Raw genomic sequence first — 22,994 nt, 5'->3', positions numbered from 1 at the left:
ACATGCCGGGGCCAAGCCAAATAAACATAGACAATATCTTTCCAATGAAGAAACACTGTAATGATATATGACTGATACTCCTTATTTCAGAACATTCACATGCCAGACATTTAGGTCCAGGGTTGGGACACATTTTTCTCTGTTAGCTCACTAACTTCTACATATTATTGTCTATTTAAAGACCTGATTAAACATGATATATAATAATGACTAAATAATAATAGAGATAAAAAGCTTGAGTTGACAAATGCGTTGGAATGCTTTTAGTAAACATGGGGAAAATAAAGTCACTGTTTTGCAACATCGTTATAATGAAGATAAGAACAGCATTTAATCAAGCTTTGAGACAATGAGACAAAGCACGGGAAAGCCAAACAGAAACAAACACAATTCTGACCAGGTCACATTTAATGCTTTAGCCTTGCTTAAGTGTCAACACATTACCGTTCTCAGGGTTAACAACACCCACGATGACCCACCTGAATCAGAGATCAAACAAAGAGCCATTGAAGTTTAAGGACGGATGATTAATCAGTGATCAAAACCAATGACAATCACGATAGGGGGCCTTATCGCCTGAAGAGACAAGGGGCCATCAGGTGGTGTAATGCCGCCAATAACTTTCCATTACGTTCACATTCAGCGTCCATTACGCACGGGCGCGTAGCGTCTACCCCCTCAAAACACACATTAGTAGAATGAGCGCTGATAAAAACTTTTACTAGTTCCAAAAGTGTTGCTAGCTGGAAGATTAATAATTGACGAGCTGATCGCCGAAGCGTAAACACACCAAACACGGCACAATGAGAAATAAACCAAACATCACCGAGGTTATGAACCCTGGTGAATCAGGTGATTACGGTAAGCATGCATCAACGTTTGATTTTATCACCCAAATACGAAAACCAAGCAATTCTGGGAAGTTAAAGCAGTCAACAAAGTCTCACCTGACACTGTGTTGGAGGACTCTCTATGGATGACACATCAGGCAAACCTTCAGGAATAATGTGCAGCAGGTCCCAACTGTGCCATGAGGATAGGCGTCCAAAACGGACCATGATGTGACCTGCACACTCCTTTTCAGACCCAAGCACTAGGGTGTACAGTACAACCCTAAACCATCCACTTCACCCGGTTAACATCCAGAGAATGACAGACAAACTATGGATGGAAGTCACTGATAGAAAGGTGTTTTTAAAGACTTCATGAATCTACTCCTCCCATCTACTTCAAAGTCATTCAATACATCCACAGACATTCACACCCCTCCCAAAAAAAGACTAACAAAATAAAAGTATTAGTTCAGATCTTGTAACTAAGTATGATGTATTAAAAGTTTATATAATGCAAAGTATGAAAACCTTCATTGCAAAATGTAATCCCCTTCCACTTTTGATTTATGGGTCACACAAGTTTGGATAAAAACAATGGTAACACTTTGAACTAATAAACTACTAATGAACAAAACGTCTACAGCATTTATTCGTCTTTAATGTTAACTTCAGCAAAAAAAGTAACTGCTAACATATGTTAATGCACAACTAACATGAACTATTGCACTGGCATTAATTAATAACATTAACAAAGGTGAATAAATACTAAAAATAAATTGCTCATTAATAGTTTATGTCTGCACAACATATTGTAACGTTCCAAAATAATCTTACTAGAATTTAATATTGTATTAAATAATGTATTTATAGTCTTTAGTTTTAGTGTTTTATGTGATGCACTGCATATAGGACACTATTAAGAAATTGGTTTATCTCTAACGCTCATCCTAGTTTCCGGTGAAGACAAAGGCCATTTTTTGCAAAAGCCACATTTAGTTCTATTGTCTGTGAACACTGAGTGTTAATGGTCAGAAACTAATTGCATGCTAATTGTGTTAACTTCAGATGAACATCAATCATGCGGGGGGTGGATGGAGGGTCTTTGTTGAAAACTCGAGTAAATAAGTCAATACTACTCTTTGCATTGGTCTTCTGGTTAAAGGGAAGATTGTAAAAATAAAAAAGAAATCTGCCAAACGTATGCACACCACTTATATAAACTTAAACTTTTAAACCAGCCAGTAAAAATTGTATAAGTTTGATCCTTTTTACAAGTGAGAAAATCTACTTTGATTTCAAGCAAAGCTGTGATATGAATAGGATCTGTGTTTTATCAGTGTGTTCAGATAAGAAAAAAGGAAGCGACTCATTTCCTAAAGTTTGCATCAAAGCAGACCTTTGATTTTCCTTTGACTGATTTACTTTTGATCAAAAGCTTCATTTTCTTATTAAATGCTTCGGTGACAAATTCTCGTGCCTCTGAGATTCAAAGTGCTAGGCTTCCTTAACAGTGCAAAACAAATATTCATGTTAGTGAAACCTTAATCTATCATCTTAACCTTCATCTGAAATCTTTACTGTAGTAAAGATGCTGTACAGAAATGAAAATCACACGGCAATACCAAGCAGCAAGTTTAGTCCTTTAGCATTTCACTATACAAACAGCACTGCAAAATATATAAGGAACACTTAACTTATAAATGTCTTGATGTGAAATATTAAAATCTAGTGATTTATAGAAAGACCACACAATCACACTTTAAAACAGCAAAATATATACGAAAGTGTCCTTTTGTGGTTAACATATGTGTATAATGACAGGTGTATAAAAACAAAACATGTTTCTTCCCATGTCCTCTCCAACCAAAATAATACTAAATGATCAGTAAAGATGACCTGGATATCAGGTGATTTATCTTTATATGTTAAGAAAGTAAATATATTATTTGCAAAAGGCCCTTGGTTTAAAGAGACACTCCACTTTTTTTGAAAATATCCTCATTTTATATGCCGTAACATGGCTGAAGGAGGTGCAATGATATTACGTAGTGCCTGAAAATGAAGAGTTAACAAAACGCGATAAAGGCCAATTTTTACAAAAATGAGTTACTGCCAAAATCTGTATTATTTCAGGTCAGTATTTAAAAGTAAATTCTTAATTTTATGCATTTCTTTAATGGCATTGATAAACCTGTGGTGGTTTTCTGTGACGGGAAAGAAACATAAGCCAGCAACTTCTAATAATTTACGCGAGAGGCACTCGGGAGCCGGTTGCTTGTTCTCCCGACAGCATCTAGCTTCTGTCATGCTAACACATTAACCAAAGGGGATCTTATGAAAAACTTTCCATTATTTTACTTAAAGTCAACGAAAATCGAGCAGGACGAAAACATTTTACAGCTGATCGCTGACAAAAATGTTAAACGACGAGGTCCCAAGTTTAACCGCAGCAATGACTATATGACAAAGTAAGTGTTTTGGCAATTAATGTTTATTTTTTAATCAGTGTATACCACTGTTCAACTAAATGAATATAACATGGCAAAGATGAATGCACATTTATATATTGATTCAATAGATTTATAGCATTTTGAAAAAACTTGTCATGGATTTATTGCATTTTGTGGAAAAAATCATTTGTTTTTATAATAAATCTTTGAAAATCAAGTTATGGATTTGAATTTTTTTTACGTTTTTATAACCTAAAGATGCTATGTGAAAGTTTGTAACAGAAAATAATGGTTTTCGTCTTGTCATAGAAAACAAGTTTTTACCGAAATTAGTCAAAATGGATTTATTGCGTTTTGGAACCAAACTCTTCAAATAGTCCTCTGCTTGTGAAAGTAACCAAGGGGACTATTTTTTGGTGCTGCGTAATATCATGGCGCCTGCTGCAGCCATGTTACGAAAGCAAAGTCCTTGATTATTACACCAGAATGAGAGTATAGGTCCTAGCCATATCTGCCTAAAAAATCACAACTTTTAATTTTCTGTCGGTCTTAGTACACGATGTAACTACAGAAGAGTCAAGTTTTAAATTGGAAAAATATCAAAACTCTTTAGTTATTTTTTTAGGCGCGATGCTAATGGTCTAATCAGATTTAATGCATTGTGCTAAGCTATGCTAAAAGTGGTAGCACCAGACCTGGAGATCGGCTGAATGGATTCCAAAACGGTAAAAATCAAATGTTTAACTCTAGGGAAGCTGGAAAATGAGCATATTTTCAAAAAAAGTGGAGTGTCCCTTTAACATTCACTTCAACTGTACAGATCACCAGATATATAAAATATAGATATATAAAATATAGTTTGGTAGTTGGCATACACGTCATCAATACAATCATTTATGACCCATACCTCTGTGTCCCCTGAGGGCCACCGAACGTCTGATTTAATTACCTGCATAGTTGTGTAATACACCTCTGAGGTCATCAGACAGTTAATGCGTTCAGGCAAGTCTCTCTCTTCTGTACTATGTCTATGTGGTTGAACTATGACATCCAAATGCCAGCTAGCATTATCAATCTAATGTTATTTGATGAATGCAACTGAACTGTAGGTCAAAAGTGAAGAGAAGGGAACGTTAAATTGAGGTCTCTGTGAGGAAGTTTAAACAATATAAAAGATCTCTTGAAATCAAAATAGGAGTATGGTGGCTTTTAGTACATGTGCATTAGCTTTGAGATATTAATGCATTGGCAGATGCTTCTATCCCAAGCGACTTACAGTGCATTAAATCTATTTATTTTATCATTATGTGCCTTTTCTGGGATTGAACCAATGACTTTGCAATGGTAATGGCATGGTCCACCAATAAGCCAAATGCATCTATATCTTACATTGTCTAAAAAAATTGTCCCGAGGGCAATATGCACCATTTATGCACCATTTAGGTACAGATATGTATACATTTGCTACCAATATGTTCCTCAGAGGTCCTAAAATTAACTTTTTTGACGCAAAGGTATACTTTTTCGCAAAGGTATACGAAGTTGCTAAAATGATGAATCTAGGCCAATTGAAATCTATCCATCAATGGTAACTATAGTAACCAAGTAACTTTGCCTGCTTTTTAATGTGCGATTGCATTATTGTTGAATTAAGCACCTGTGTTTATGCTCAGTTATACACCTGGCCACTAGAGGACCAAATATTTAGCAAAGTTAATGTAAAAATATGAACAACTTTGACCTAAAAACATGCTCTTGACACTTGTCTTTCAGCTGCCAGTGGGGTAAAAGTCACCGTGCTACATCAAACGCTCGTGCTTCAAAGGTCACCAGGGCGGATCTGGCCAATCAAACCTCAAAGAGGTGCAGCGGTGTCAGCGGCGCACCAATAATCCGAAGGGTGATGGGTTCCTTTCTAAAGGTCAGACTTTGGTGAGAGGGGCAAGACACAGTAGGTGTGTTACCACATACAGGTCAAACACACTCACAGACAAAACCAAGCCGCTCTCATAAAAATTCCAGCAGAATAGTTGGCAGATGATTAAGAATTCCTTCAGCAAGAAGATGGGAAGATTCGAGGATGGCAGCGAATAGACACGATCACGCTTAAAAACAGTTTAGCACTAGACTATAGATAAAATATATACACTAGGAGTTCAGTATATACTTATTTCAGGGGTGTGAAAAGATTAATCAAGATATATACACACACATATATACATATAAAATGTATGTATATATGTATATAAATAAATAAATAAATAAATAAATAAATATATATATATATATATATATATATATATATATATATATATATATATATATATATATATTTATTTATATACATATATACATACATTTTATATATATATATATATATATATATATATATATATATATATATATATATATATATATATATATATTTATTTATTTATTAAATTTATTTATTTATTTATTTATATTTATTTATTTATGTATTTATTTATTTAGATTTTGATTAGGGCTGTCAAAATTACGATTAAACACATACAAAATAAAAGTTTGTGTTTGCATAATATATTTGCGTGTGTATTGTGTGTAATTATTTTGTGTATATATATACACGCAAATACATTTATTACATATTTTATTTATGTATATATATTTTAATTTAATGATTACATTATATATATAATGTAAATGGTTCTTAAATACATACATGCATATGTGTGCATTTATATATACAAAATAATTAGACAGTGCACACACACACATATATTATTTTAAATATTAATATATAATTTATATATTAGTTTGGCACTTTTATTTTGTATGCGATTAATCTTTTGACATATATTTTTTACATTTATACATTAAAAAATATATACATAAATAAAATATTTCTTAAATGTATGTGTGTATTTATATATACACATAATAATTACACACAAATATATTATGTAACACAAACTTTTATTTTGTATGCTATTATTGGTGATTTATCTTTTGACAGCCCTAACTTATTTACAAGTGAAGGACAATGAAAAATTGGCTAATGCGACACAGAGGGTTTACAGAGAAGTAAATAGATTAGATATCTTGTCAGCAATACAGTATGTGAGATGATATCTTGAATGCCTCATTTCGGGGTGTATGATTGTTATGAGCCAACAGGGCCTGTGGTTAAAACCCACATTTAATATAAGATTGGTAAACCAGGCACTACAACAATGACATTTACTAATACACTTGGTTGCCAGGGAGTGCATTTGGGTCGCTAGGGTGTTCAGTGTGGTTGCTTACCAGTTAAAAGATCCCACTGAAAACTAATATAAACTTCAGATGACTTGAACATCAACAGACCCCAATATTTTCTTTTTTAAGACCCAAAACGATTGCTAAACTGTCCGAGGAATTTCTTAAAATAAAACATTTTTGCGCAAGACAAAAATGTGTCCTTTTTAGGACAGCCAGCCTTTAATTGTTAACAAAAATGCTAAATCGAGTCCAGACAGTGTGTAATGCTCTGTGGTTTTTGATTAAGTCCAGTCTTGCCGAGGAAAAGGAAAAACAAATCTGCGTGTTTGAGAGAAGACTGATGTGCAGGCACGTGCAGGCTTGTCTCAGGTGATTACATAACCTGCATCCTTAGGGCAAAGGTCTGATGCAAGAGTCCGCAGCCCGGAGCGAAACATTCTGTTATACCGTTTGATTGCAAATCTTAATGTTTATACCTTAAAATAATGTGTTTATACCTCAGACCGCATGTGGGTCTGCACTCGCAATCCCAAGACCTGTGCTCCTCACAGACATCTCCATGTTTGGACAAGCACTCAAAATCCTCTGACAACAACAAGAGTAAGACGAGACACGTCTCCCCGTCGTGCATGTGTCAGTGAGGGGAATATCCAACAGAGTGATGTTGAAAGATGCACAGGGTGATTTCTACAGGAACTTAACACCAAAAACCACATTATGACCAACGGACCATGGTCAGAGTGAAGGACCAGTGGTTAACCATTCGCTTCCTACAGCCAGTAAACTTCCTGTATGAGATAACATGTTGTGGTTAAGAGGAAAAGCAGTACTGACCAGTATGTCCATGCTCTCTCGCCGTGACAGTGACCCGTGTTCAGTCCTCTCACTGCCTGGTGTGAGGATGTAGAGACTGCCACCTACTGTCGGCTTCATGTTGGGTAGACTGAGAGAGCGGAAATCTTTCACGCTTTGCTCTACCTTTAACTCATCACCGGGTCGAGCTGCAGGTCATAAACACACATGCACACGGTCATACATTAATTAAACGTTTGTGCAAGCTGTTTATCATTTACAACATCTCACAATTGCTGATTTACTACCTGAAGTCAAATTATTTTTTACTTGATTTTGAATTTCTAAAACGTATGCAAATAGAAAACAGGTCTAACAATTGTGTGTAATTCAGAATGATTATAAAAGATAAAAAATGGGCTACCCAGGTAAAAATAAAGTATATCTGAATGTACTAAAATATTACATTTGAAGTACACTGATATTTTTTGTGCTAAATTAAAGTATAAAACACATCATTAAAAGTATAGTTCTGCTTCAGTAGTACTTATAAAAGCACTTGAGAAAAGTATGCAAAATACCAATATAATTTAATTAATTTTTGGTGTACTAAAAATTTTACATTTGGTGTACACTTATATGTTCTTAAGTTTATTTTAAGAGGTACTAAAGACAAATTTTGTATATTAAGTGGAAAATTATTGCATAAAAAAATAGCACATTTACCAGTGTACTTAAATAAAGTGCATTTTAAATGATAGATTATCTCATGAAAGTCCAGGTGGCATTTTAACCCCAAATCTAAATGAATTTTTAAATACTATGTGATATCATTATTATGTTCATATGCCTGAAGAAGATCTTACGATCGAAACAAATTATTTTAATATTTTGCAAGTTAATAGTGTGCGGGATATCTCTTTTTTATAAATGTTTGGTGGACTATTATTGTCTCTTTATCCAACGCACCTAACCGGAACCTACAGGTGTGCGACATTGATTGAACCCCAAATCTAAAGAAATTAAACTTTGCTTTGAAAAATTGAAGTATATTTTCCATTGCGACATTTTTTTTTATTACAAAAAAGCACTTTTTGTAGTCCTCAAATTCTTATGATTTTACATGAATGCATGTAGACAATTTTACTTGTTTTTACAACTTATTTATTAAATATATGTGCAAAATGAGTGCATTAAAATGCACATATACTAATGTACTTCAATAAAGTGCATTTTAGTGCATTTTTTTCTCCTGGGTAATTTCGTGAAAGTCCAGGTGATATGTTCAACCAAAATTTAAGGAAATTAAACTTTGCATTAAAAAGTGAAGTCTGTTTTCCATTGGGTTTTCCCTAAATTCTTATGATTTTATACTGTAATGCATATAAATTTTACTTATTTGTTTTTACTTTTTTTAATTAAGAGGAAAATTTGTGCATGAAAAAGCACATTTACTAGTGCCTTAAATAAAGTGTATTTTAGTGCACTTCTTTTCACCTGGGTAAGCTCATGAAAGTCCAGGTGATATTTTAACCCAAAATCTAAGGAAATAAAACTTTGCATTAACCCTTAAAATTCCAAATGTACCACATGAGGAACACTGCATTATTTGACAGAAAACTTTAAATACAACAACTCAAAAACAAAAAGCTAAACATTACACACATACTGTGTCTTTGGAAAGCTGAGATTCTTGTTATTCAAATGGTATAAACCCTTTTAAGATACATTCAACACAGCAGGTACAATAGGTGTATTTTTGGGGCATTTTTTAGCCTTTTTATTTTATTACAATAAAGCACCCCTAAATTCTAATGATTTTATACAGTTATGCATGGAATTTACTTGTTTTTACTATTTTTTATAAAGTGCAAAATTAGTGCATGAAAAAAGCTAAACAAACTGGATTAAAAAAAGTGAAGTCTTATAATTTTAATCTGTAATGCATGTAGACATTTTACTTTTTTTATTTCCATTTGATTTTAATATCCATTATCCTCAGTAGTAATTCTAATGACATTTTTAGCAGATTTTAATCACTGTAATGAAATATTCTGCTAACCATTAAAATGACTGTATTGCAATTCTTTATTGGCAAAAAATGCAGTATAACATGTGATGTAAAATACTACACAAAACAACAAACAGAAGGTTTTGATTACAATGAGAAGATAATTTTTCCATTCATTGATGAGAATTTTGTAGGGATGTTCTTAAAAAAATTGTAATGCAAAAATCCTTAATAGTAGTCATAATTTTTAAGCAAAATATAGTATTTCATCACCTTCCTAAACTACTTGCCCAAGTCATATTTTCAGGTTTCTCCGAAAACACAAATAAATGGAACGAACTTCAGAGGTTGAGTAGATGTGTGTTCTTCTTGATGCAGCTGCCATTTAGAAAAGCTTGTAAAATTGCCTAAGTCTCAATGTCTTTTGACTTAGGCAAAATAAAACAGCCTAAACATTTTTGTCAAAAAATTAGTTTAGGAAGGTGACGATTTCTTACTTCTTTCCCCTTTAAGGCTATAACATGAACCACACATTTTCTGGAAACACTCAAAAATACAACAAACAACAAAAATGAATACTTACAATAACCAGTTCGCAAAAAACAGTGTTTAATCCCAAACTCAATATTATTTTCTTAAATCTACTAAAGTGATCCAAAACCACAGTACACACTTCAAAAGAAAAAATCTTCTGTACGAATGAAACTCTCTGTTGCCTCTCAGATTCAATGTTAATGTCTGTGTCATTTTAACACCACTGTAGCTCGACTACATTCTCACGTCATAGAAATTACGCAAGCAGGAGAGGGGGTGTGAGAGCTGTATAGACATGTGTTTGCGTTATCTGATTCAAGAGAGGAGCACAGATTTGTAAAGACAAGCATATGGTTATTTAGTCATGAAAAGAGTTGAGGTGATCTAGAACGTACAGAAAAAACAGTTTACAGAAAAAGGGAGATGAGAGAAAAATGTGACATGGAGATCATGCTAATAACAGCAAAGGGGACTCCACAAAGGATTAAGTTTTAAACAAAGTCACTGAAACAAAATCCTCAGAAGAATACCAAAGATATTGCATATAACATGATTGAGCCCTGCTATTATTATGAATAAAGGGACAATACAACGCTCAATATGGCCACTCTGAGACAAAAGTCTCGCCTTCCAGTTAAAAAAAAACAATCATTAATCAATAAAGCCTGATGATAGTATGTGGGAGGTTTTTTTGCTTAATTTGAGCTTATGATATATTTTGGTACAGTCTATGTCAGGTTTAACTGTGATTTTAGCGACATCTGTTTTTTTCCATTCAAGTAGATAGGAATTTAGTCTTGCATAACTGAAATAACTTCCTTGAGGCGTTGCAAACATAGGCACCTAATGGTATGACTTCCCTAAAGGAGAATATCGGGCGTTTCTTACCTTTCACTTTGAGGTAATGTCCCCCAAAACGATATGCTTCAAAGTGGAGCGAGAGCGGAGTGTTTGATTGGTCCAAAAACAGATCAACCCGGGAAAATTCGATGCCCTTCCGTTCAAAAATTGGTGCGAGAACCTCTCTAAAAATCAATAAAGACGTTTAAATTAAGCAGAAGAAAATTGTGCTTGTGTTGATAAAATGTATCCATTTAACCTATACTAGAATTTACTAGCTATACAAAATTCATTTTATTCCTGTAGCTTTAATAATTGTGGCTAAAATGCCATTTTATAGGTTTGAACCTCAAGCATTACACACACACATTAAATGTACATCTTAAATGCACTGTAAGTTGTTATCAAAACTATTTGTACTATCTGTACTAAGTATTGTAAATCAAAACACTATTATAAATCCAAAAGTCTCACCGTAGCGTCTTCTTTTTCACTGCAGGAACGATCTCTGTGTCAATATCAATGTTCAGGTCAAACTTAAGCGTGAAGCATTCCTTCCTTGGGTCCTATAGGGGGCGACAGACCAAAACTAGTCAAAACCACAAACTACTTAGTCACATAAACCAAACAATAAACATTTGAAGAAAACAATATCAGTCTTATCCAGGTATCTGTAATTTTTTATGCAAATATCCTGGGGCAGATGATGTGTCACATCCTCTGCAATACATACAGTATGACATCATAGAGGGAAGCCCGCATTCAAGTTGGCGCTTGTGCAGTTAAACTAGATATGTTCCTACGTAAGAAATCAAATATTTCCTGAAGCATTTCCCATAAGCCTGCGAGTTATGAGTAGAAAAAGTTGACTTATTTCAAACAAGCGCAGTTATTTTAGGACAAATTAGAAAACTTAAAAACAGTTCTCATGAAAGCATAAAATAGCCTAAAATAAAAACAAGCTTATATTAGTCAAATGTTATGAGAAATTCTGGCAGCTTTTCCCATGAGCCTTTGCATCACTTACATCAGTATTGCGTCGTCTGGGCTTCTTTCCCTCTTTTCCTTTCATCTTCAGTCCTCCTGTCTTGCGTTCCCTGATAAAAACAAACAAATACACCACATACACAGGTTATGGCATCTGTGTATATGACAAATGCAAGCCACTTCCCTTTATTAACAAGCACTGCACGTGTAGTTGGACGATTGAACATTTTGAGTTTACTCGCTTAGTTTGCGAGTAAAATTCTAGTCATTCGAGACATTCACGCGGAAATTCGCCTCATGGGAGGGGCTTCTGCGACTCTGCTTAAGGGGATCGCACACCGGCCGCGCCGCTCAGCACCGCGCCGTTCTAAAAAAATCGGACACATTGTTTTCTATGAGTATACGCACACCGGCGCCGCCAGGTGGCGCCTGCCCGCGCCGCCCAGTTGTGACTCAGGAAGTTGCTCAAATCCCTGTCGCGCCACACAGCGCCACTCACATAGTTTAACATTAAATAACATTACATTTGTCCCAAATCATTAAAGATTAACATTGGCTGTGCACTTCCGGTTTACAATACCTCTGAGTTGTCCGAGACGCGGCGCTACGCTGAGCTGCGCGGCTGGTGTGCGATCCCCTTTAGACTCCGCTCGCTTCCTGCAATCACGTCACTACTACAGCAAGATCCTGATTGGTTAACGTGGCGCAGAAATCCACCGAAGTTCAGATTTTTCAACTTGCGCGTTTCCCGCAGCAACGCTCAATTTGCGCAGAATGCACCATTCACGCCGCACAGCAGGATGCTTAATTGCGTCTTTGCATTGACTTAACATGTAAATCACCCATGCTTCCCGCCTCTACCGCATCTGGTGTGAACGCCCAGTAAGACCACACGTGCGCAATAATCATGAACAAGGAAAAATTATTAAATTATTATTGTGTACGTGTGGTCTTAAATGTACGTTTTTGCATACATTTAAAATAAATTTTAGAATGAAAGTTTTTGTTAAATCATGATTTGTAAGTTAAAACGTCCGTACGCACATTTTATGAAAAAAATTTGTGCTTACGCATGCTTAGTATATGAGACCCAATGCTTTGATTGATCGCTTTACATGCGGGCGTATCTTAACCTCGATATGGTCATACTTTTATTGTCAATTATAGACCTTAATGTAAGTTCATATAGACGGTTTCAGCAGTAACAACATAAACAAGCGGCTTTCTTGGTCAACACGTAACTTCCGGTAAACTCTGCTAAGAATAAATAACAGCAAAGGACTTTAAGCGTAGTTTATTTATATAAAAAGCAACAACAAACAACACGTAGATTACCTAGGACAGAAGTTCCCAAACTTTTTCAGCGTGCAGCCCCCCTTGTGTACAGTGCATTTTTTCGCGGCCCCCCGAGAGCAAATTATTATTTTTTTAAATGTAATATTTCAATTAAACAAAAAAAATTATAAAATTAACACCTAGTAGTGCTGTTGGTTAGTTGGATTATTATTTTTTAGGTTTAATTACACAGAATTCATGATAAATGAATGTATTTCATAAAATGTCATAAAACTGGGGCCCCCCCTGGCTTTGAAAACTACGGACCTAGGAAACAAAACATTTGTTATTTTTGACGAGGTATTTGTTCAAGAGTTCAGTTTAGCAACTAGTCAGACCATTAAAATAAATCTGAAACCTGAAGTAAAGTTCGGACCAGACACGTATTGCGTCACCGCATGTGCGTCTGATGAAACCGTCTATAGGTTGCACAACATTAACTCACACTCGTTCACTGGTTCCTTCTTCATCTTCCTCCAGGTCTGAAGGGGGACTGGTGCGGGGGGGACAGGACCGCGTGGACACATTTCGCGCCAGGATGGAACCTGCGACACACAGTTTACGATTAAAATTCACATTTATGCATTCAGCAGATGCGTTTATCCAAAACAACTAGGGGTGCATTCATGCTATACATTTTATCAGCATACTGTGTGATGGACAGGTGAACGTTTGAAACATCACTGGAAGGATGATAGTCAAATACAAATAAGCCGGCACCTAATCCAATTTCAATGAAAGGTAATTTTTATGAATCAAAAACGTGTTGGGCGGAAAACAATATGATGTGTGTGTAGGATTATTTACCTTGTGGCTGTACGTCAAAGCGTGGATGCCGGTCAAAGTGCATATTGTCAGTCTCATCCAGGTGACAGCGAGAATCGCATGACTCACACAGGTAAAGAGGGGATTTATTGTTCACTTCCTGACAGTCTGGATGATGACACACCTATAAGGTAACAGACACAGAGAGAAATCAATGAGACTAACGTTTTTTGTAAAACCTTTGAGTCACTTCGGGCCCAGAAATGAGGTTAAGTTCACCTCCCCGCAAAAAAAGGGCAAAATGTATAATCAGCATATATCATTTACTTCAACATAAGATAAAGGTGTATTGTAATTATAAAATCCTTTAAGAAAATACAAAATATATAACAACAGAGTCTATGAAGTCAGAGATTAAATAAAACAAAGAAATGCTCTTTCATGACCTACACCAAACTTTCAACAATAGTCCCTAAAGTTCCCTTCTCTGTGTCTACTAAAAAAAAATCAACTGTAATAACCCACAACACAAGGTCTTAAAAGCCTAAACCAAAATCTTAAAATGACCTGTACAGTACGCCTGGGTAATGACCACGCCCCTTCATCATTACCTTCCATATCATGGGATGCATGCAGGTCGCCCCATCCATGGGCTTAGGTGTATTCTGCAGGTCCATGTCAAATATTCATCTGAGCTCCGAAGATTTTCTAAACGGACGGCTTCCCGATCCCTTCCCTATCCCCCAAAGAAACAACAAGATGTCCAATTAATCCACCCCCCCTTGATGTCTAGTCAGGTTGAACGCCCATGGGGGCAGGGGGGCGGCTTTAGGGTACTTCTGGTCTTCCCCGTGAACCGAATTAGTCTTCAGATGTCTAAAGCTACTCTAATCTGGGGAGCTAATCATATGCCGTGCGCTCTCTCTCTCGGTCTCTTTCTTTCTCTCTCTCTTTCTCGAACCCATACGACAGGACAGTTGAGATTAGATTTGGCTCATCTGTCTCCGACTGGACCCCACTTCAGAAGTGTTTTACCCCGAGGAAAAAAGGTTGTCTCGGTTCTTAAAAGTTTTTAAAGAGAGCTCGCTTTTATAAAGGCTTTGTTGTCAGTAATAAGCATGGTGTACCACAATGAGCGCAATTAGGTTAGATTTATTTTTATGTTTTAAGAGTTAATGGTTTTCTAGGACTTTGTGTGAAGCTTTGAGAGATGTTGAAGGGAAAATTTTTATTTTTTTTGATTTAGTAAGATTCCACTGAATGCATTATAGTATGTCAGAGAACATACTGCAAATATTTCACATTTTGGCTATGTTATGTTTCCATGGTGGACACAGATACTTATAGGATTATTAATGTTGATGCAACATCAAGCAAAAGTTTGCAATACCTCAATGCCATTGCTGATTCACCCTTTTTAAATGTGTCCTGTATTTGGTTATTAGGGCTGGGCGGTATGATATTCCATTACCATGAAATAAAACGTCAGCTTTAACAGATTTTTCTACAAACTTAACACTAACTTTAACTTGCCCATATTTTAAAGCTGCGGTGAGCATTTGGTTAAAAGCTATAGTGAGTGGCAAATTTCTGCACATTTTTATATTCAAAAAACAATATAAACTAAAAAACATGTATACTGTGAAATATACAGTTACCGTTAAATAAAACGACTCATTGGGATGCTTAACGATTAATCGCGATTAATCGTCAGCAGAATAAAAGTTTTTGTTTACATCATATATGTGTATGAACTGTGTATAATAACTTTGTATAAATAAATGTACACACATGCATGTATATGTTTTAGAAATGTTTACATGTGTATATACATTTGTATATTTATGTATAATTTATATTATATATAAATATAAATATTTAATATATAAAAAAATTTTTCTTAAAATTATACATGAATGTGTTCATATTTATATATATACATATTTATTATGTAAGGGATAATGTAGAGGCAGCCGGTAGTTATTGGGAAATAAGTCCCGACAGTGTGATCAGGACCCGACAAGAGGGTCTTGTATCACACTGAAGGGGCTTATTTCCCAATAACTACCGGCTGCCTCTACATTATCCCGCTTATTACACGGCTACTTGTCACATAAGAAAAAAAACTGGACATGAATATGAATTTGAAACATTTTATTGGCATATTTGTTTTAAATTAACATTTTTATCCTTCCGCGAAACTTTGCACAGATGCATAAAATGATCGTAATACCTTATTAAGATCCTCTGCTTCATACTTGTCTGTCTCCATTTTTTACTCTTTAGCCAGTCTTTGAGAAGTTTTAATGCCCATTCTGTATTTTTTTGTGTGTTGGCTTCGTAGCTGTCATGCTCTATTTTGTCAAGTTCAGTCTCAGTAAGCTCTCTGTGTCTTGTCGTGGTTGTCGACTGTTTGTCACAAGATGGCGCCAAACAGACAGTAATCTTTATTGATCTTTATTGGCGCGGAGCGATTTTACTCGTGCAAGTAGTACCGGCTATGCGTTATTATTTTGGAGCGGTTATTATTTGAAAAGAACGAACCTGCAAATGTCTCAACTGACCAATCAGAATCAAGCATTCCAGAGAGCCGTGTAATAAACACAGTTTACACACATTTTTGATGTAAACAAAAACTTTATTCTGCTAACGATTAATCGCGATTAATCGTTAAGCATCCCTACAACCCCTATTTGGCACACTGTTGAAAATGGTCACAGTAATCCCATTTTTCACTGGGGTAGTACCTTTTAACACACTGAATCACACGTAAACATCTTGAAATATACCATCTAGGAGCCAAATAGTCAGGTTATGATAAAGCATAAGACAACAACAGTGTATAAGAGTTATTATAGTGGGGTTTACTCCTGAAGTGGAGAATACAGTCTACAGACATGGACTCATCGATGAGTTAAGGGGCGGTCACACTACACTTTCATTCGCGTGCGAATGCGTCAGACCTGAGGCGCAAGCTTGTGTGAAGATATTTCGCATTTCACTGCGTACAAAAGTTCAAGTCTGGTGATTCTCTAATGAAAAGCACTTACAAAAAATATTCACATGCTAGTGTGACCGCACCCTTACACCTTGTGTGTAAAGAGAGGAGCTGAGTGTGTGAACTTGACCATGGTTTACACAGACTGTTTAGTGTTAGTGTATGGTAGAGAGAAAGAAAAAAAAAGAGAGAGAGACCTTGTAATGCACAGGGTTCCCACACCTTAGTTAAGTTTAAATTCAAAGACCTTTCAAGGACTTTTCAGATCCAATACCCTTAAATTCAAGGACTTAATGTGGGGACACATTTCAAGTGAGAGCAAGGTTACATCGAGTTACCTTTTAAGATACATTGTTACAGTTCCCTGTGGAGGGAACTAGTTCTGCGTCACTGCGGCGACACTTTGGGGACGCCTCCAAGGGTAAGTGCGTCTGAATGTGTACATCAAATTCAACCAATGGTAAGGCTTAACGACAAAGACAGGGTGACGCAGAAAGTATGGCAAGGGAGACGCAGCGTCTCGTTCCCTTCTAAGGGAACAACAGTTACATATGTAACCCGAGACGTTTTCATTTGTCAAACACAACTATGCGAAAAAGCATTTTGGTATGAATCAACATTCACATACAGAAGATATAAGCATTTAATGCAAACAGTTTAGCACGTTTGCTAAAAAAGTCTAGAAATTTTATTATATTATCCTACACTACACAAGGAATAATATGGATTTTTTTTCAGAAAACTTCTTGCATAAAATATATTCAAGCACTTTCAATGACCTGTATCTATGCATGTATATTTAAAAAAACCTCCCAGGGCCTTTGTTCCCCCCCAGATTCACAAACTTTCAAGGATTTTAAGGACCCGTGGGAAACCTGAATCCACTGTATAGAGGAGAGCAGGGGCGAAAGTACCACGTCATTTTAAACATGACTACTCAGTGACTTTGAAAACACGCATTTATTTAACCTTTTTATTAAGTAAGTGTTGCAATATGCTACACGCGTCAAAGCAGTGATGCTTTCGAAGTGCCTTACAAACACATTGGTCCAGCACAACCATAATTGTTGCGCAAAAATTGTTTTACATTGATTATCTTGTTTTTGTAATTGTTTGAATCAAAATTTTTAAATCAAAAACGATTAATTGCACAGCCCTATTTTATACAGAGATCTATTTTTGCTGTGGTCAATAACATGTGGTCTATCAATACAAAGTGAAATTTTGAACAAATGTAAAACGACTTTTGACGCTTTCAGCTGGGATGAAAGTAACACACAGGTGGATCAAAAGTAACACAACAGAACAAGATAGATTTTTGTGTTACACCTGTGTTTAGTAAATATACATGACTATGACCTTGTTAATATGTAACTGCAAACATATTTTGTCATTTATCTTTGCAAAAAATAATGAAATTACATTTTCATTTTAAATTTCAGTTTCATCAAATGTTTCAAAAGCAACCAGACAGTAAACTTGAATTGTAAGAATAAATATTTTTCTACAGTAAAACACTATGAAAATAAAATTCAATCAAAATTAGAATAATATAACTTATTAATATAAATCAACAATTTTAGCTGGAGGACAAAAGTAAAAAATGTTACTTTCGTACCGACAGGAACTCCTCACATTTAAACCCAATTTACTTTTATTAGGGATGCACCGATACCGGTATCGGGTATCGGCCTCGATACCACATTTTCTAAAGTACTCGTACTCATTAAAAGTCCCCCGATACCTGGAATCGATACCACGGTCCGAGAAATGTCTATGCATCCCTAACTTTTATTTTGAAAAACTCAGAGAGGTCAAACTTCAGGATGTGTTACAGCACTAAATAACCTGTAGATTGATCAGTACTGAAACACATGAAACAAAAAACCCAACATGTTATGAGAAAAAAAGAAAAAATGTTTAGGGCTTTACATATCATGGTTGACAGCTTTCTGGACCCACACGCGCAAAACGGTGACGAAATAATGCAATTTTTGTCAGCTCTGTCAGGGTTCGTGCTAAAGATGCTGTGTCATAGTTCGGAAAGCAAATGTGTTCAGGGCTCTGAGAAAATTGCTTTGTTGCCTTCGTTCAACCTTACTTTCGCCTGGTTGTTCTTAACTTATAAAGCACTGTAAGTCGATTTGGATAAAAGCATCTGCCAAATGCGCAAAAGCTAAATTTACAAAAAATCAATGAGAAAGAATAAAATGAGAGAAAGAAAGAAAGAATAACAGAGAAAAAAAAGAGTGGGAGAGAGAAGATAAAGTAAGGGAAAAAAGAGGGGACATTTAAAGGTTATTAAGAAATGGGGGTTTGTGAACCCCTGGTGGTTTGTGAGGGAACTGCAGGGGGTTCTCGAATTTATAAAAAAAAACATAACTTACAATTTAATCATAAAATATAAATGAATAATTTAACAATAAAAAAATCTAAATAACACTTACTTAAACAAAATGTCATCTGACAACACTACAATTAGGGATGCAGCGATTAACCGGTTTCACTATTAACCGCGCTTTAAAATGTCACCGTAAAGCCTTCGCTACACCGCATGTTTTTGTTTCACGCATGCACAAACCAGATCCACGAACCACCAAGAGGCGCATGCGTCATGATGCATTGTATGACAAAGCTCCGCGTTCAAAAGAATATGTGCGCGTGACGCGTCTCTTGGTTGTTCGTGCATCTGGTTTGTGTGTGCGTGTGCGTGGATGTGTGCGCGCGCACCTGCATCTGTACGTGAAAGAGCCACACTCCAATCGGTCTACTCTGTACAGCATTAAAAACCTCCTGCTCGCGGATCAAACCCGGGCGGGGCTCCTGGTGGTCTGACTGCATTTCATTACGTTGAATTATTTTAACGCGTTAATGATTAATTAATGAATAGCATTAGTTAACACGTTAATCTTGCCACCCCTAATATTTATATTTGACTTTTGTGTAATATTAAGCTTCACCTGTCAAAATGACTTGCAGTACCTGGTTCAGGATGACCCTGTGTAATTATTCATTTTGAGAGGCTCTTATCATTTTTACTTCATATATTTTACTTAAATACTTCAAACAAACCAAAATAATATAACTTTATTCAGTCCAAATGTAAAGTTACATTTATTCAAAAGATCATTAAAATGAATAGCCTACAGGTTTAAAAGGCACCTATACGGTTTAAGTCAAAGCCAGCCAAGTTATTATTATTATCATTTGTCCAAGAATTGTAGAGAAAATACACAAACTGAAAATACAGAAAAATTTAGCAATTGTTCAAAAACTTATTCATGTGATTTTATACATTAATGTTGTAAAATAAATGAATCCTTAATAACCGTAATAACCGTACAACCGTGATTATTTATCAGACTATAACCGTACCATCAAAATCTATAATCGCTGCATCCCCAATACATCAGAAAACTGAGGAGCTCATGCAAAATGGACAGATACGTGTTATGTACCAATAAAAGAATATTAGAATAAGGTCCAATAACGGGTAACAATAATAATAATTCTTAAAATACTACCAATACAATTTTTAAAACTAATGAAAAATAAATGTTTTTGAAGTTAGACATGTAAATGTGCTATTAAATGATTATGAAATATTAACCTAAAATAATTTAAGTTTGAATAATACAAAAATTAAGTTAAGCCTGCCATAGAAGAACCATTCTGGTTCTTTTTTTAAACTACAAAGAGCCTTTAGTGAAACAGAAATGTCCTTTAGATGTTAAAGGATCTTTATGAAAAAGCAAGAAAGTTCTTCTATGGCATCGTGCCGATTCCAAACCAAAAGTTGTGCATACCTACGATACCTAAAAATGTTGTCTAGGTAGGGAACTCTATTTTGTAACAGAGTACAGAGGAGTTTATCTCAAACAGCTCACTTGACAGAACAGTTGGGCAATGAAAGAACCACAGCCAGGGATCAAAGTGAAGGACAGCTGAGCATGCATGTGTGTGTATATGTTCAGTTCAGCTTTAATGTTCAGCTGGATTACCCATGGGCCTCAGAAAGAGATGATGTGATTGGTGTGCGTTTGAGTGAACAACACAGAAACGGACAGCTGTGAACGCACATACACACACAAGTGTCCACTGGGGCTTATCGAATTCAGGGACACGTGGCACCAGTTGATTTCTTCATTATGTTTTAGGGAATATAGAACACATGTAGGAATATTACACTAAAGCATCCTTCCAGACAATGACAACCAATGCAAGCCTTTGTTTGGGTTAAGTCCAAACTAAAATGACAACTAAAGTCAACCTACTAAAAAACCTTTACTGTGTATGTGCTGCAAAGCATTGCAGGTTTCAATTTGGACAAACAAATAACTTTGCTGCAAAGGACACGGTGTTAGATATAAAAAATAAATCATGGCACATACAAAAGCAGCAGCCTCCAATCATTTACCGCAGGATTACCACGTTATCTGTGCTTTGCGAATAATTTAATTTCCTCATTTCACCCAAAATAATCTTTCAAGCAATTAATCCTTGATATGAAAAAGCTTTTTGGGTTGAGTTATTGCTTTAAATGACAATTTCTGAGATCACCTGGAGTGAAGGGGACCCATGGTGAACAGGTATTGTGGACTACAAGTGCTGAGGTTATTTTAAAGTATGTATAAGGTAAAGGGAGGTGTCAAAGGTCAAATGCAGTGTTGTTTAGCACTGCATTAATCCATCACATGAGCACCTGTTTCTCGCTCCACTATACAGCTTGCTCGTCTTACATAACGTACATTTTCATTATGCATCTTTCATATGCAGATAAATATAATCTCCACTTAAAAAAATCATCCCTGCGGTTTTGAAGGGCAGACCAAAATGTTGCATGGCAATAAAAATATGATGACATAAACAATTATATATTTAACATTGACAAAATACAGAATTAAGCAAGATTTTTTTCATAAATACATTTTGAAAGTAAAACTACTCGTATTTCTTCTAACTCAGCAAGCTAGATGGAAGTAGATATGATGAAACTTAAAAAATTACAAAGTTGAGCAACACTACACTGAGTGGCACACGCAAGGGGGGGCATTTTACTGTAGATGAATTGCTTGTGATTTATTTACATCATACGTGCGCATGCACATTGCTTAAAAAACAGCAGGTAATATTTAACTAAAGTTGAACGTGAACTTTATCTGACAACATGCTCTTCAATGTGTTTCCTCTGTCATCTTTTACCCTTTATGTATAAAACTTGGGTTTTGTAAACATGCTCTGACACGTTAATCTGTGATGCAACTTCAAATCCGGCTCGCAACATTTGCAGTTCTTTTCAACCCTCTTCTCTCCATCATATCCTGTCCGTTTCCCACTTTTCCCATGGTGTGAAAAGGTCAAGAATCAAATTAGGAACTTGCCGACAAACAATAACAGCTTCCAACTAAACTCCTGAATCACCATTTGCTGTAAAATGCATTACGCAATATACCACGTGCATTGCCATGGTTTTTGTGTTTGTTTTTCTTTCCCTTTTAATGTTGCAGCTAAATTCGACCAGAATTTATGATTTGTCCTAGTAAACACTGAGTCACAAACCAAGCTATCCTGAAACACCCAACAGCCAGATGATAAAACAGGTTTAAACTCAGCCCAACCCAGAATGCATCATGGTGACTGTGTTTTTTCGCATATGAGGACAGTCTGTATCACTAAACATCCTTATTAGCCCGACACACACAGAGAGAAAAGTGATTGAGACATCTAATGATAATGACACCTGTAAACACGGACACAACTCTTACTAAAACCTATACACACCCAAACTTATATTGACTTTCCTCATATAAACACTGATTCATAGATCATTTGAATAACGACAGACTTGGCAAAACAAACATTTATCCACGATATTATGGTACAAAACATATTGTTAAAACATCTAAAAAAGTATGGGTAACAACAAATTGCTATTCTTCAACTTTTTAAATGCATTAAATTGTGTACTTTACGAACTACAGACAGACACATGGTGCGGTTAGGCAATTAAGTGAATGAGAAATTACGCAAGTGAAACGTCAGCCAAACATCTTTCAGCTTCTGTGTGTTTAAGAAGAAAGACGACCAATGAGGGCGGTGAAATCAAAGCTCTTGTAATTTCTCAGCATCAAACCGATCCCTCAACACACAGCCCACTGGATGAGAAGTGCCATACTACTTCACCGCTCCAACTCGTGACTCCAAAACAA

The 22,994-nt window shown here is 35.6% G+C and overlaps 1 protein-coding gene across 4 annotated transcripts in view; it reads right to left on the bottom strand.

The window, feature by feature from the left end:
- The window catches only part of plekhg5b (pleckstrin homology domain containing, family G (with RhoGef domain) member 5b), a 96,974-nt gene that overhangs the window by 24,181 nt on the left and 49,799 nt on the right, over positions 1–22,994 (bottom strand). For all 4 annotated transcript variants that reach the window (XM_065285256.2, XM_065285255.2, XM_065285258.2 and 1 more), the window contains 6 exons: positions 13,830–13,971; positions 13,468–13,567; positions 11,728–11,797; positions 11,175–11,266; positions 10,749–10,885; positions 7,358–7,524 (listed from right to left, as the gene is read on the bottom strand). In XM_065285256.2, coding sequence (XP_065141328.1) covers positions 7,358–7,524; positions 10,749–10,885; positions 11,175–11,266; positions 11,728–11,797; positions 13,468–13,567; positions 13,830–13,971 — 708 coding nt within the window. The remainder of the gene's footprint in view (positions 1–7,357; positions 7,525–10,748; positions 10,886–11,174; positions 11,267–11,727; positions 11,798–13,467; positions 13,568–13,829; positions 13,972–22,994) is intronic.

This window comes from Paramisgurnus dabryanus, chromosome 21 (genome assembly GCF_030506205.2).
Source record: "Paramisgurnus dabryanus chromosome 21, PD_genome_1.1, whole genome shotgun sequence".
Taxonomy (NCBI): Eukaryota; Metazoa; Chordata; class Actinopteri; order Cypriniformes; family Cobitidae; genus Paramisgurnus; species Paramisgurnus dabryanus.
This window is presented reverse-complemented; position numbering and strand designations above follow the sequence as displayed.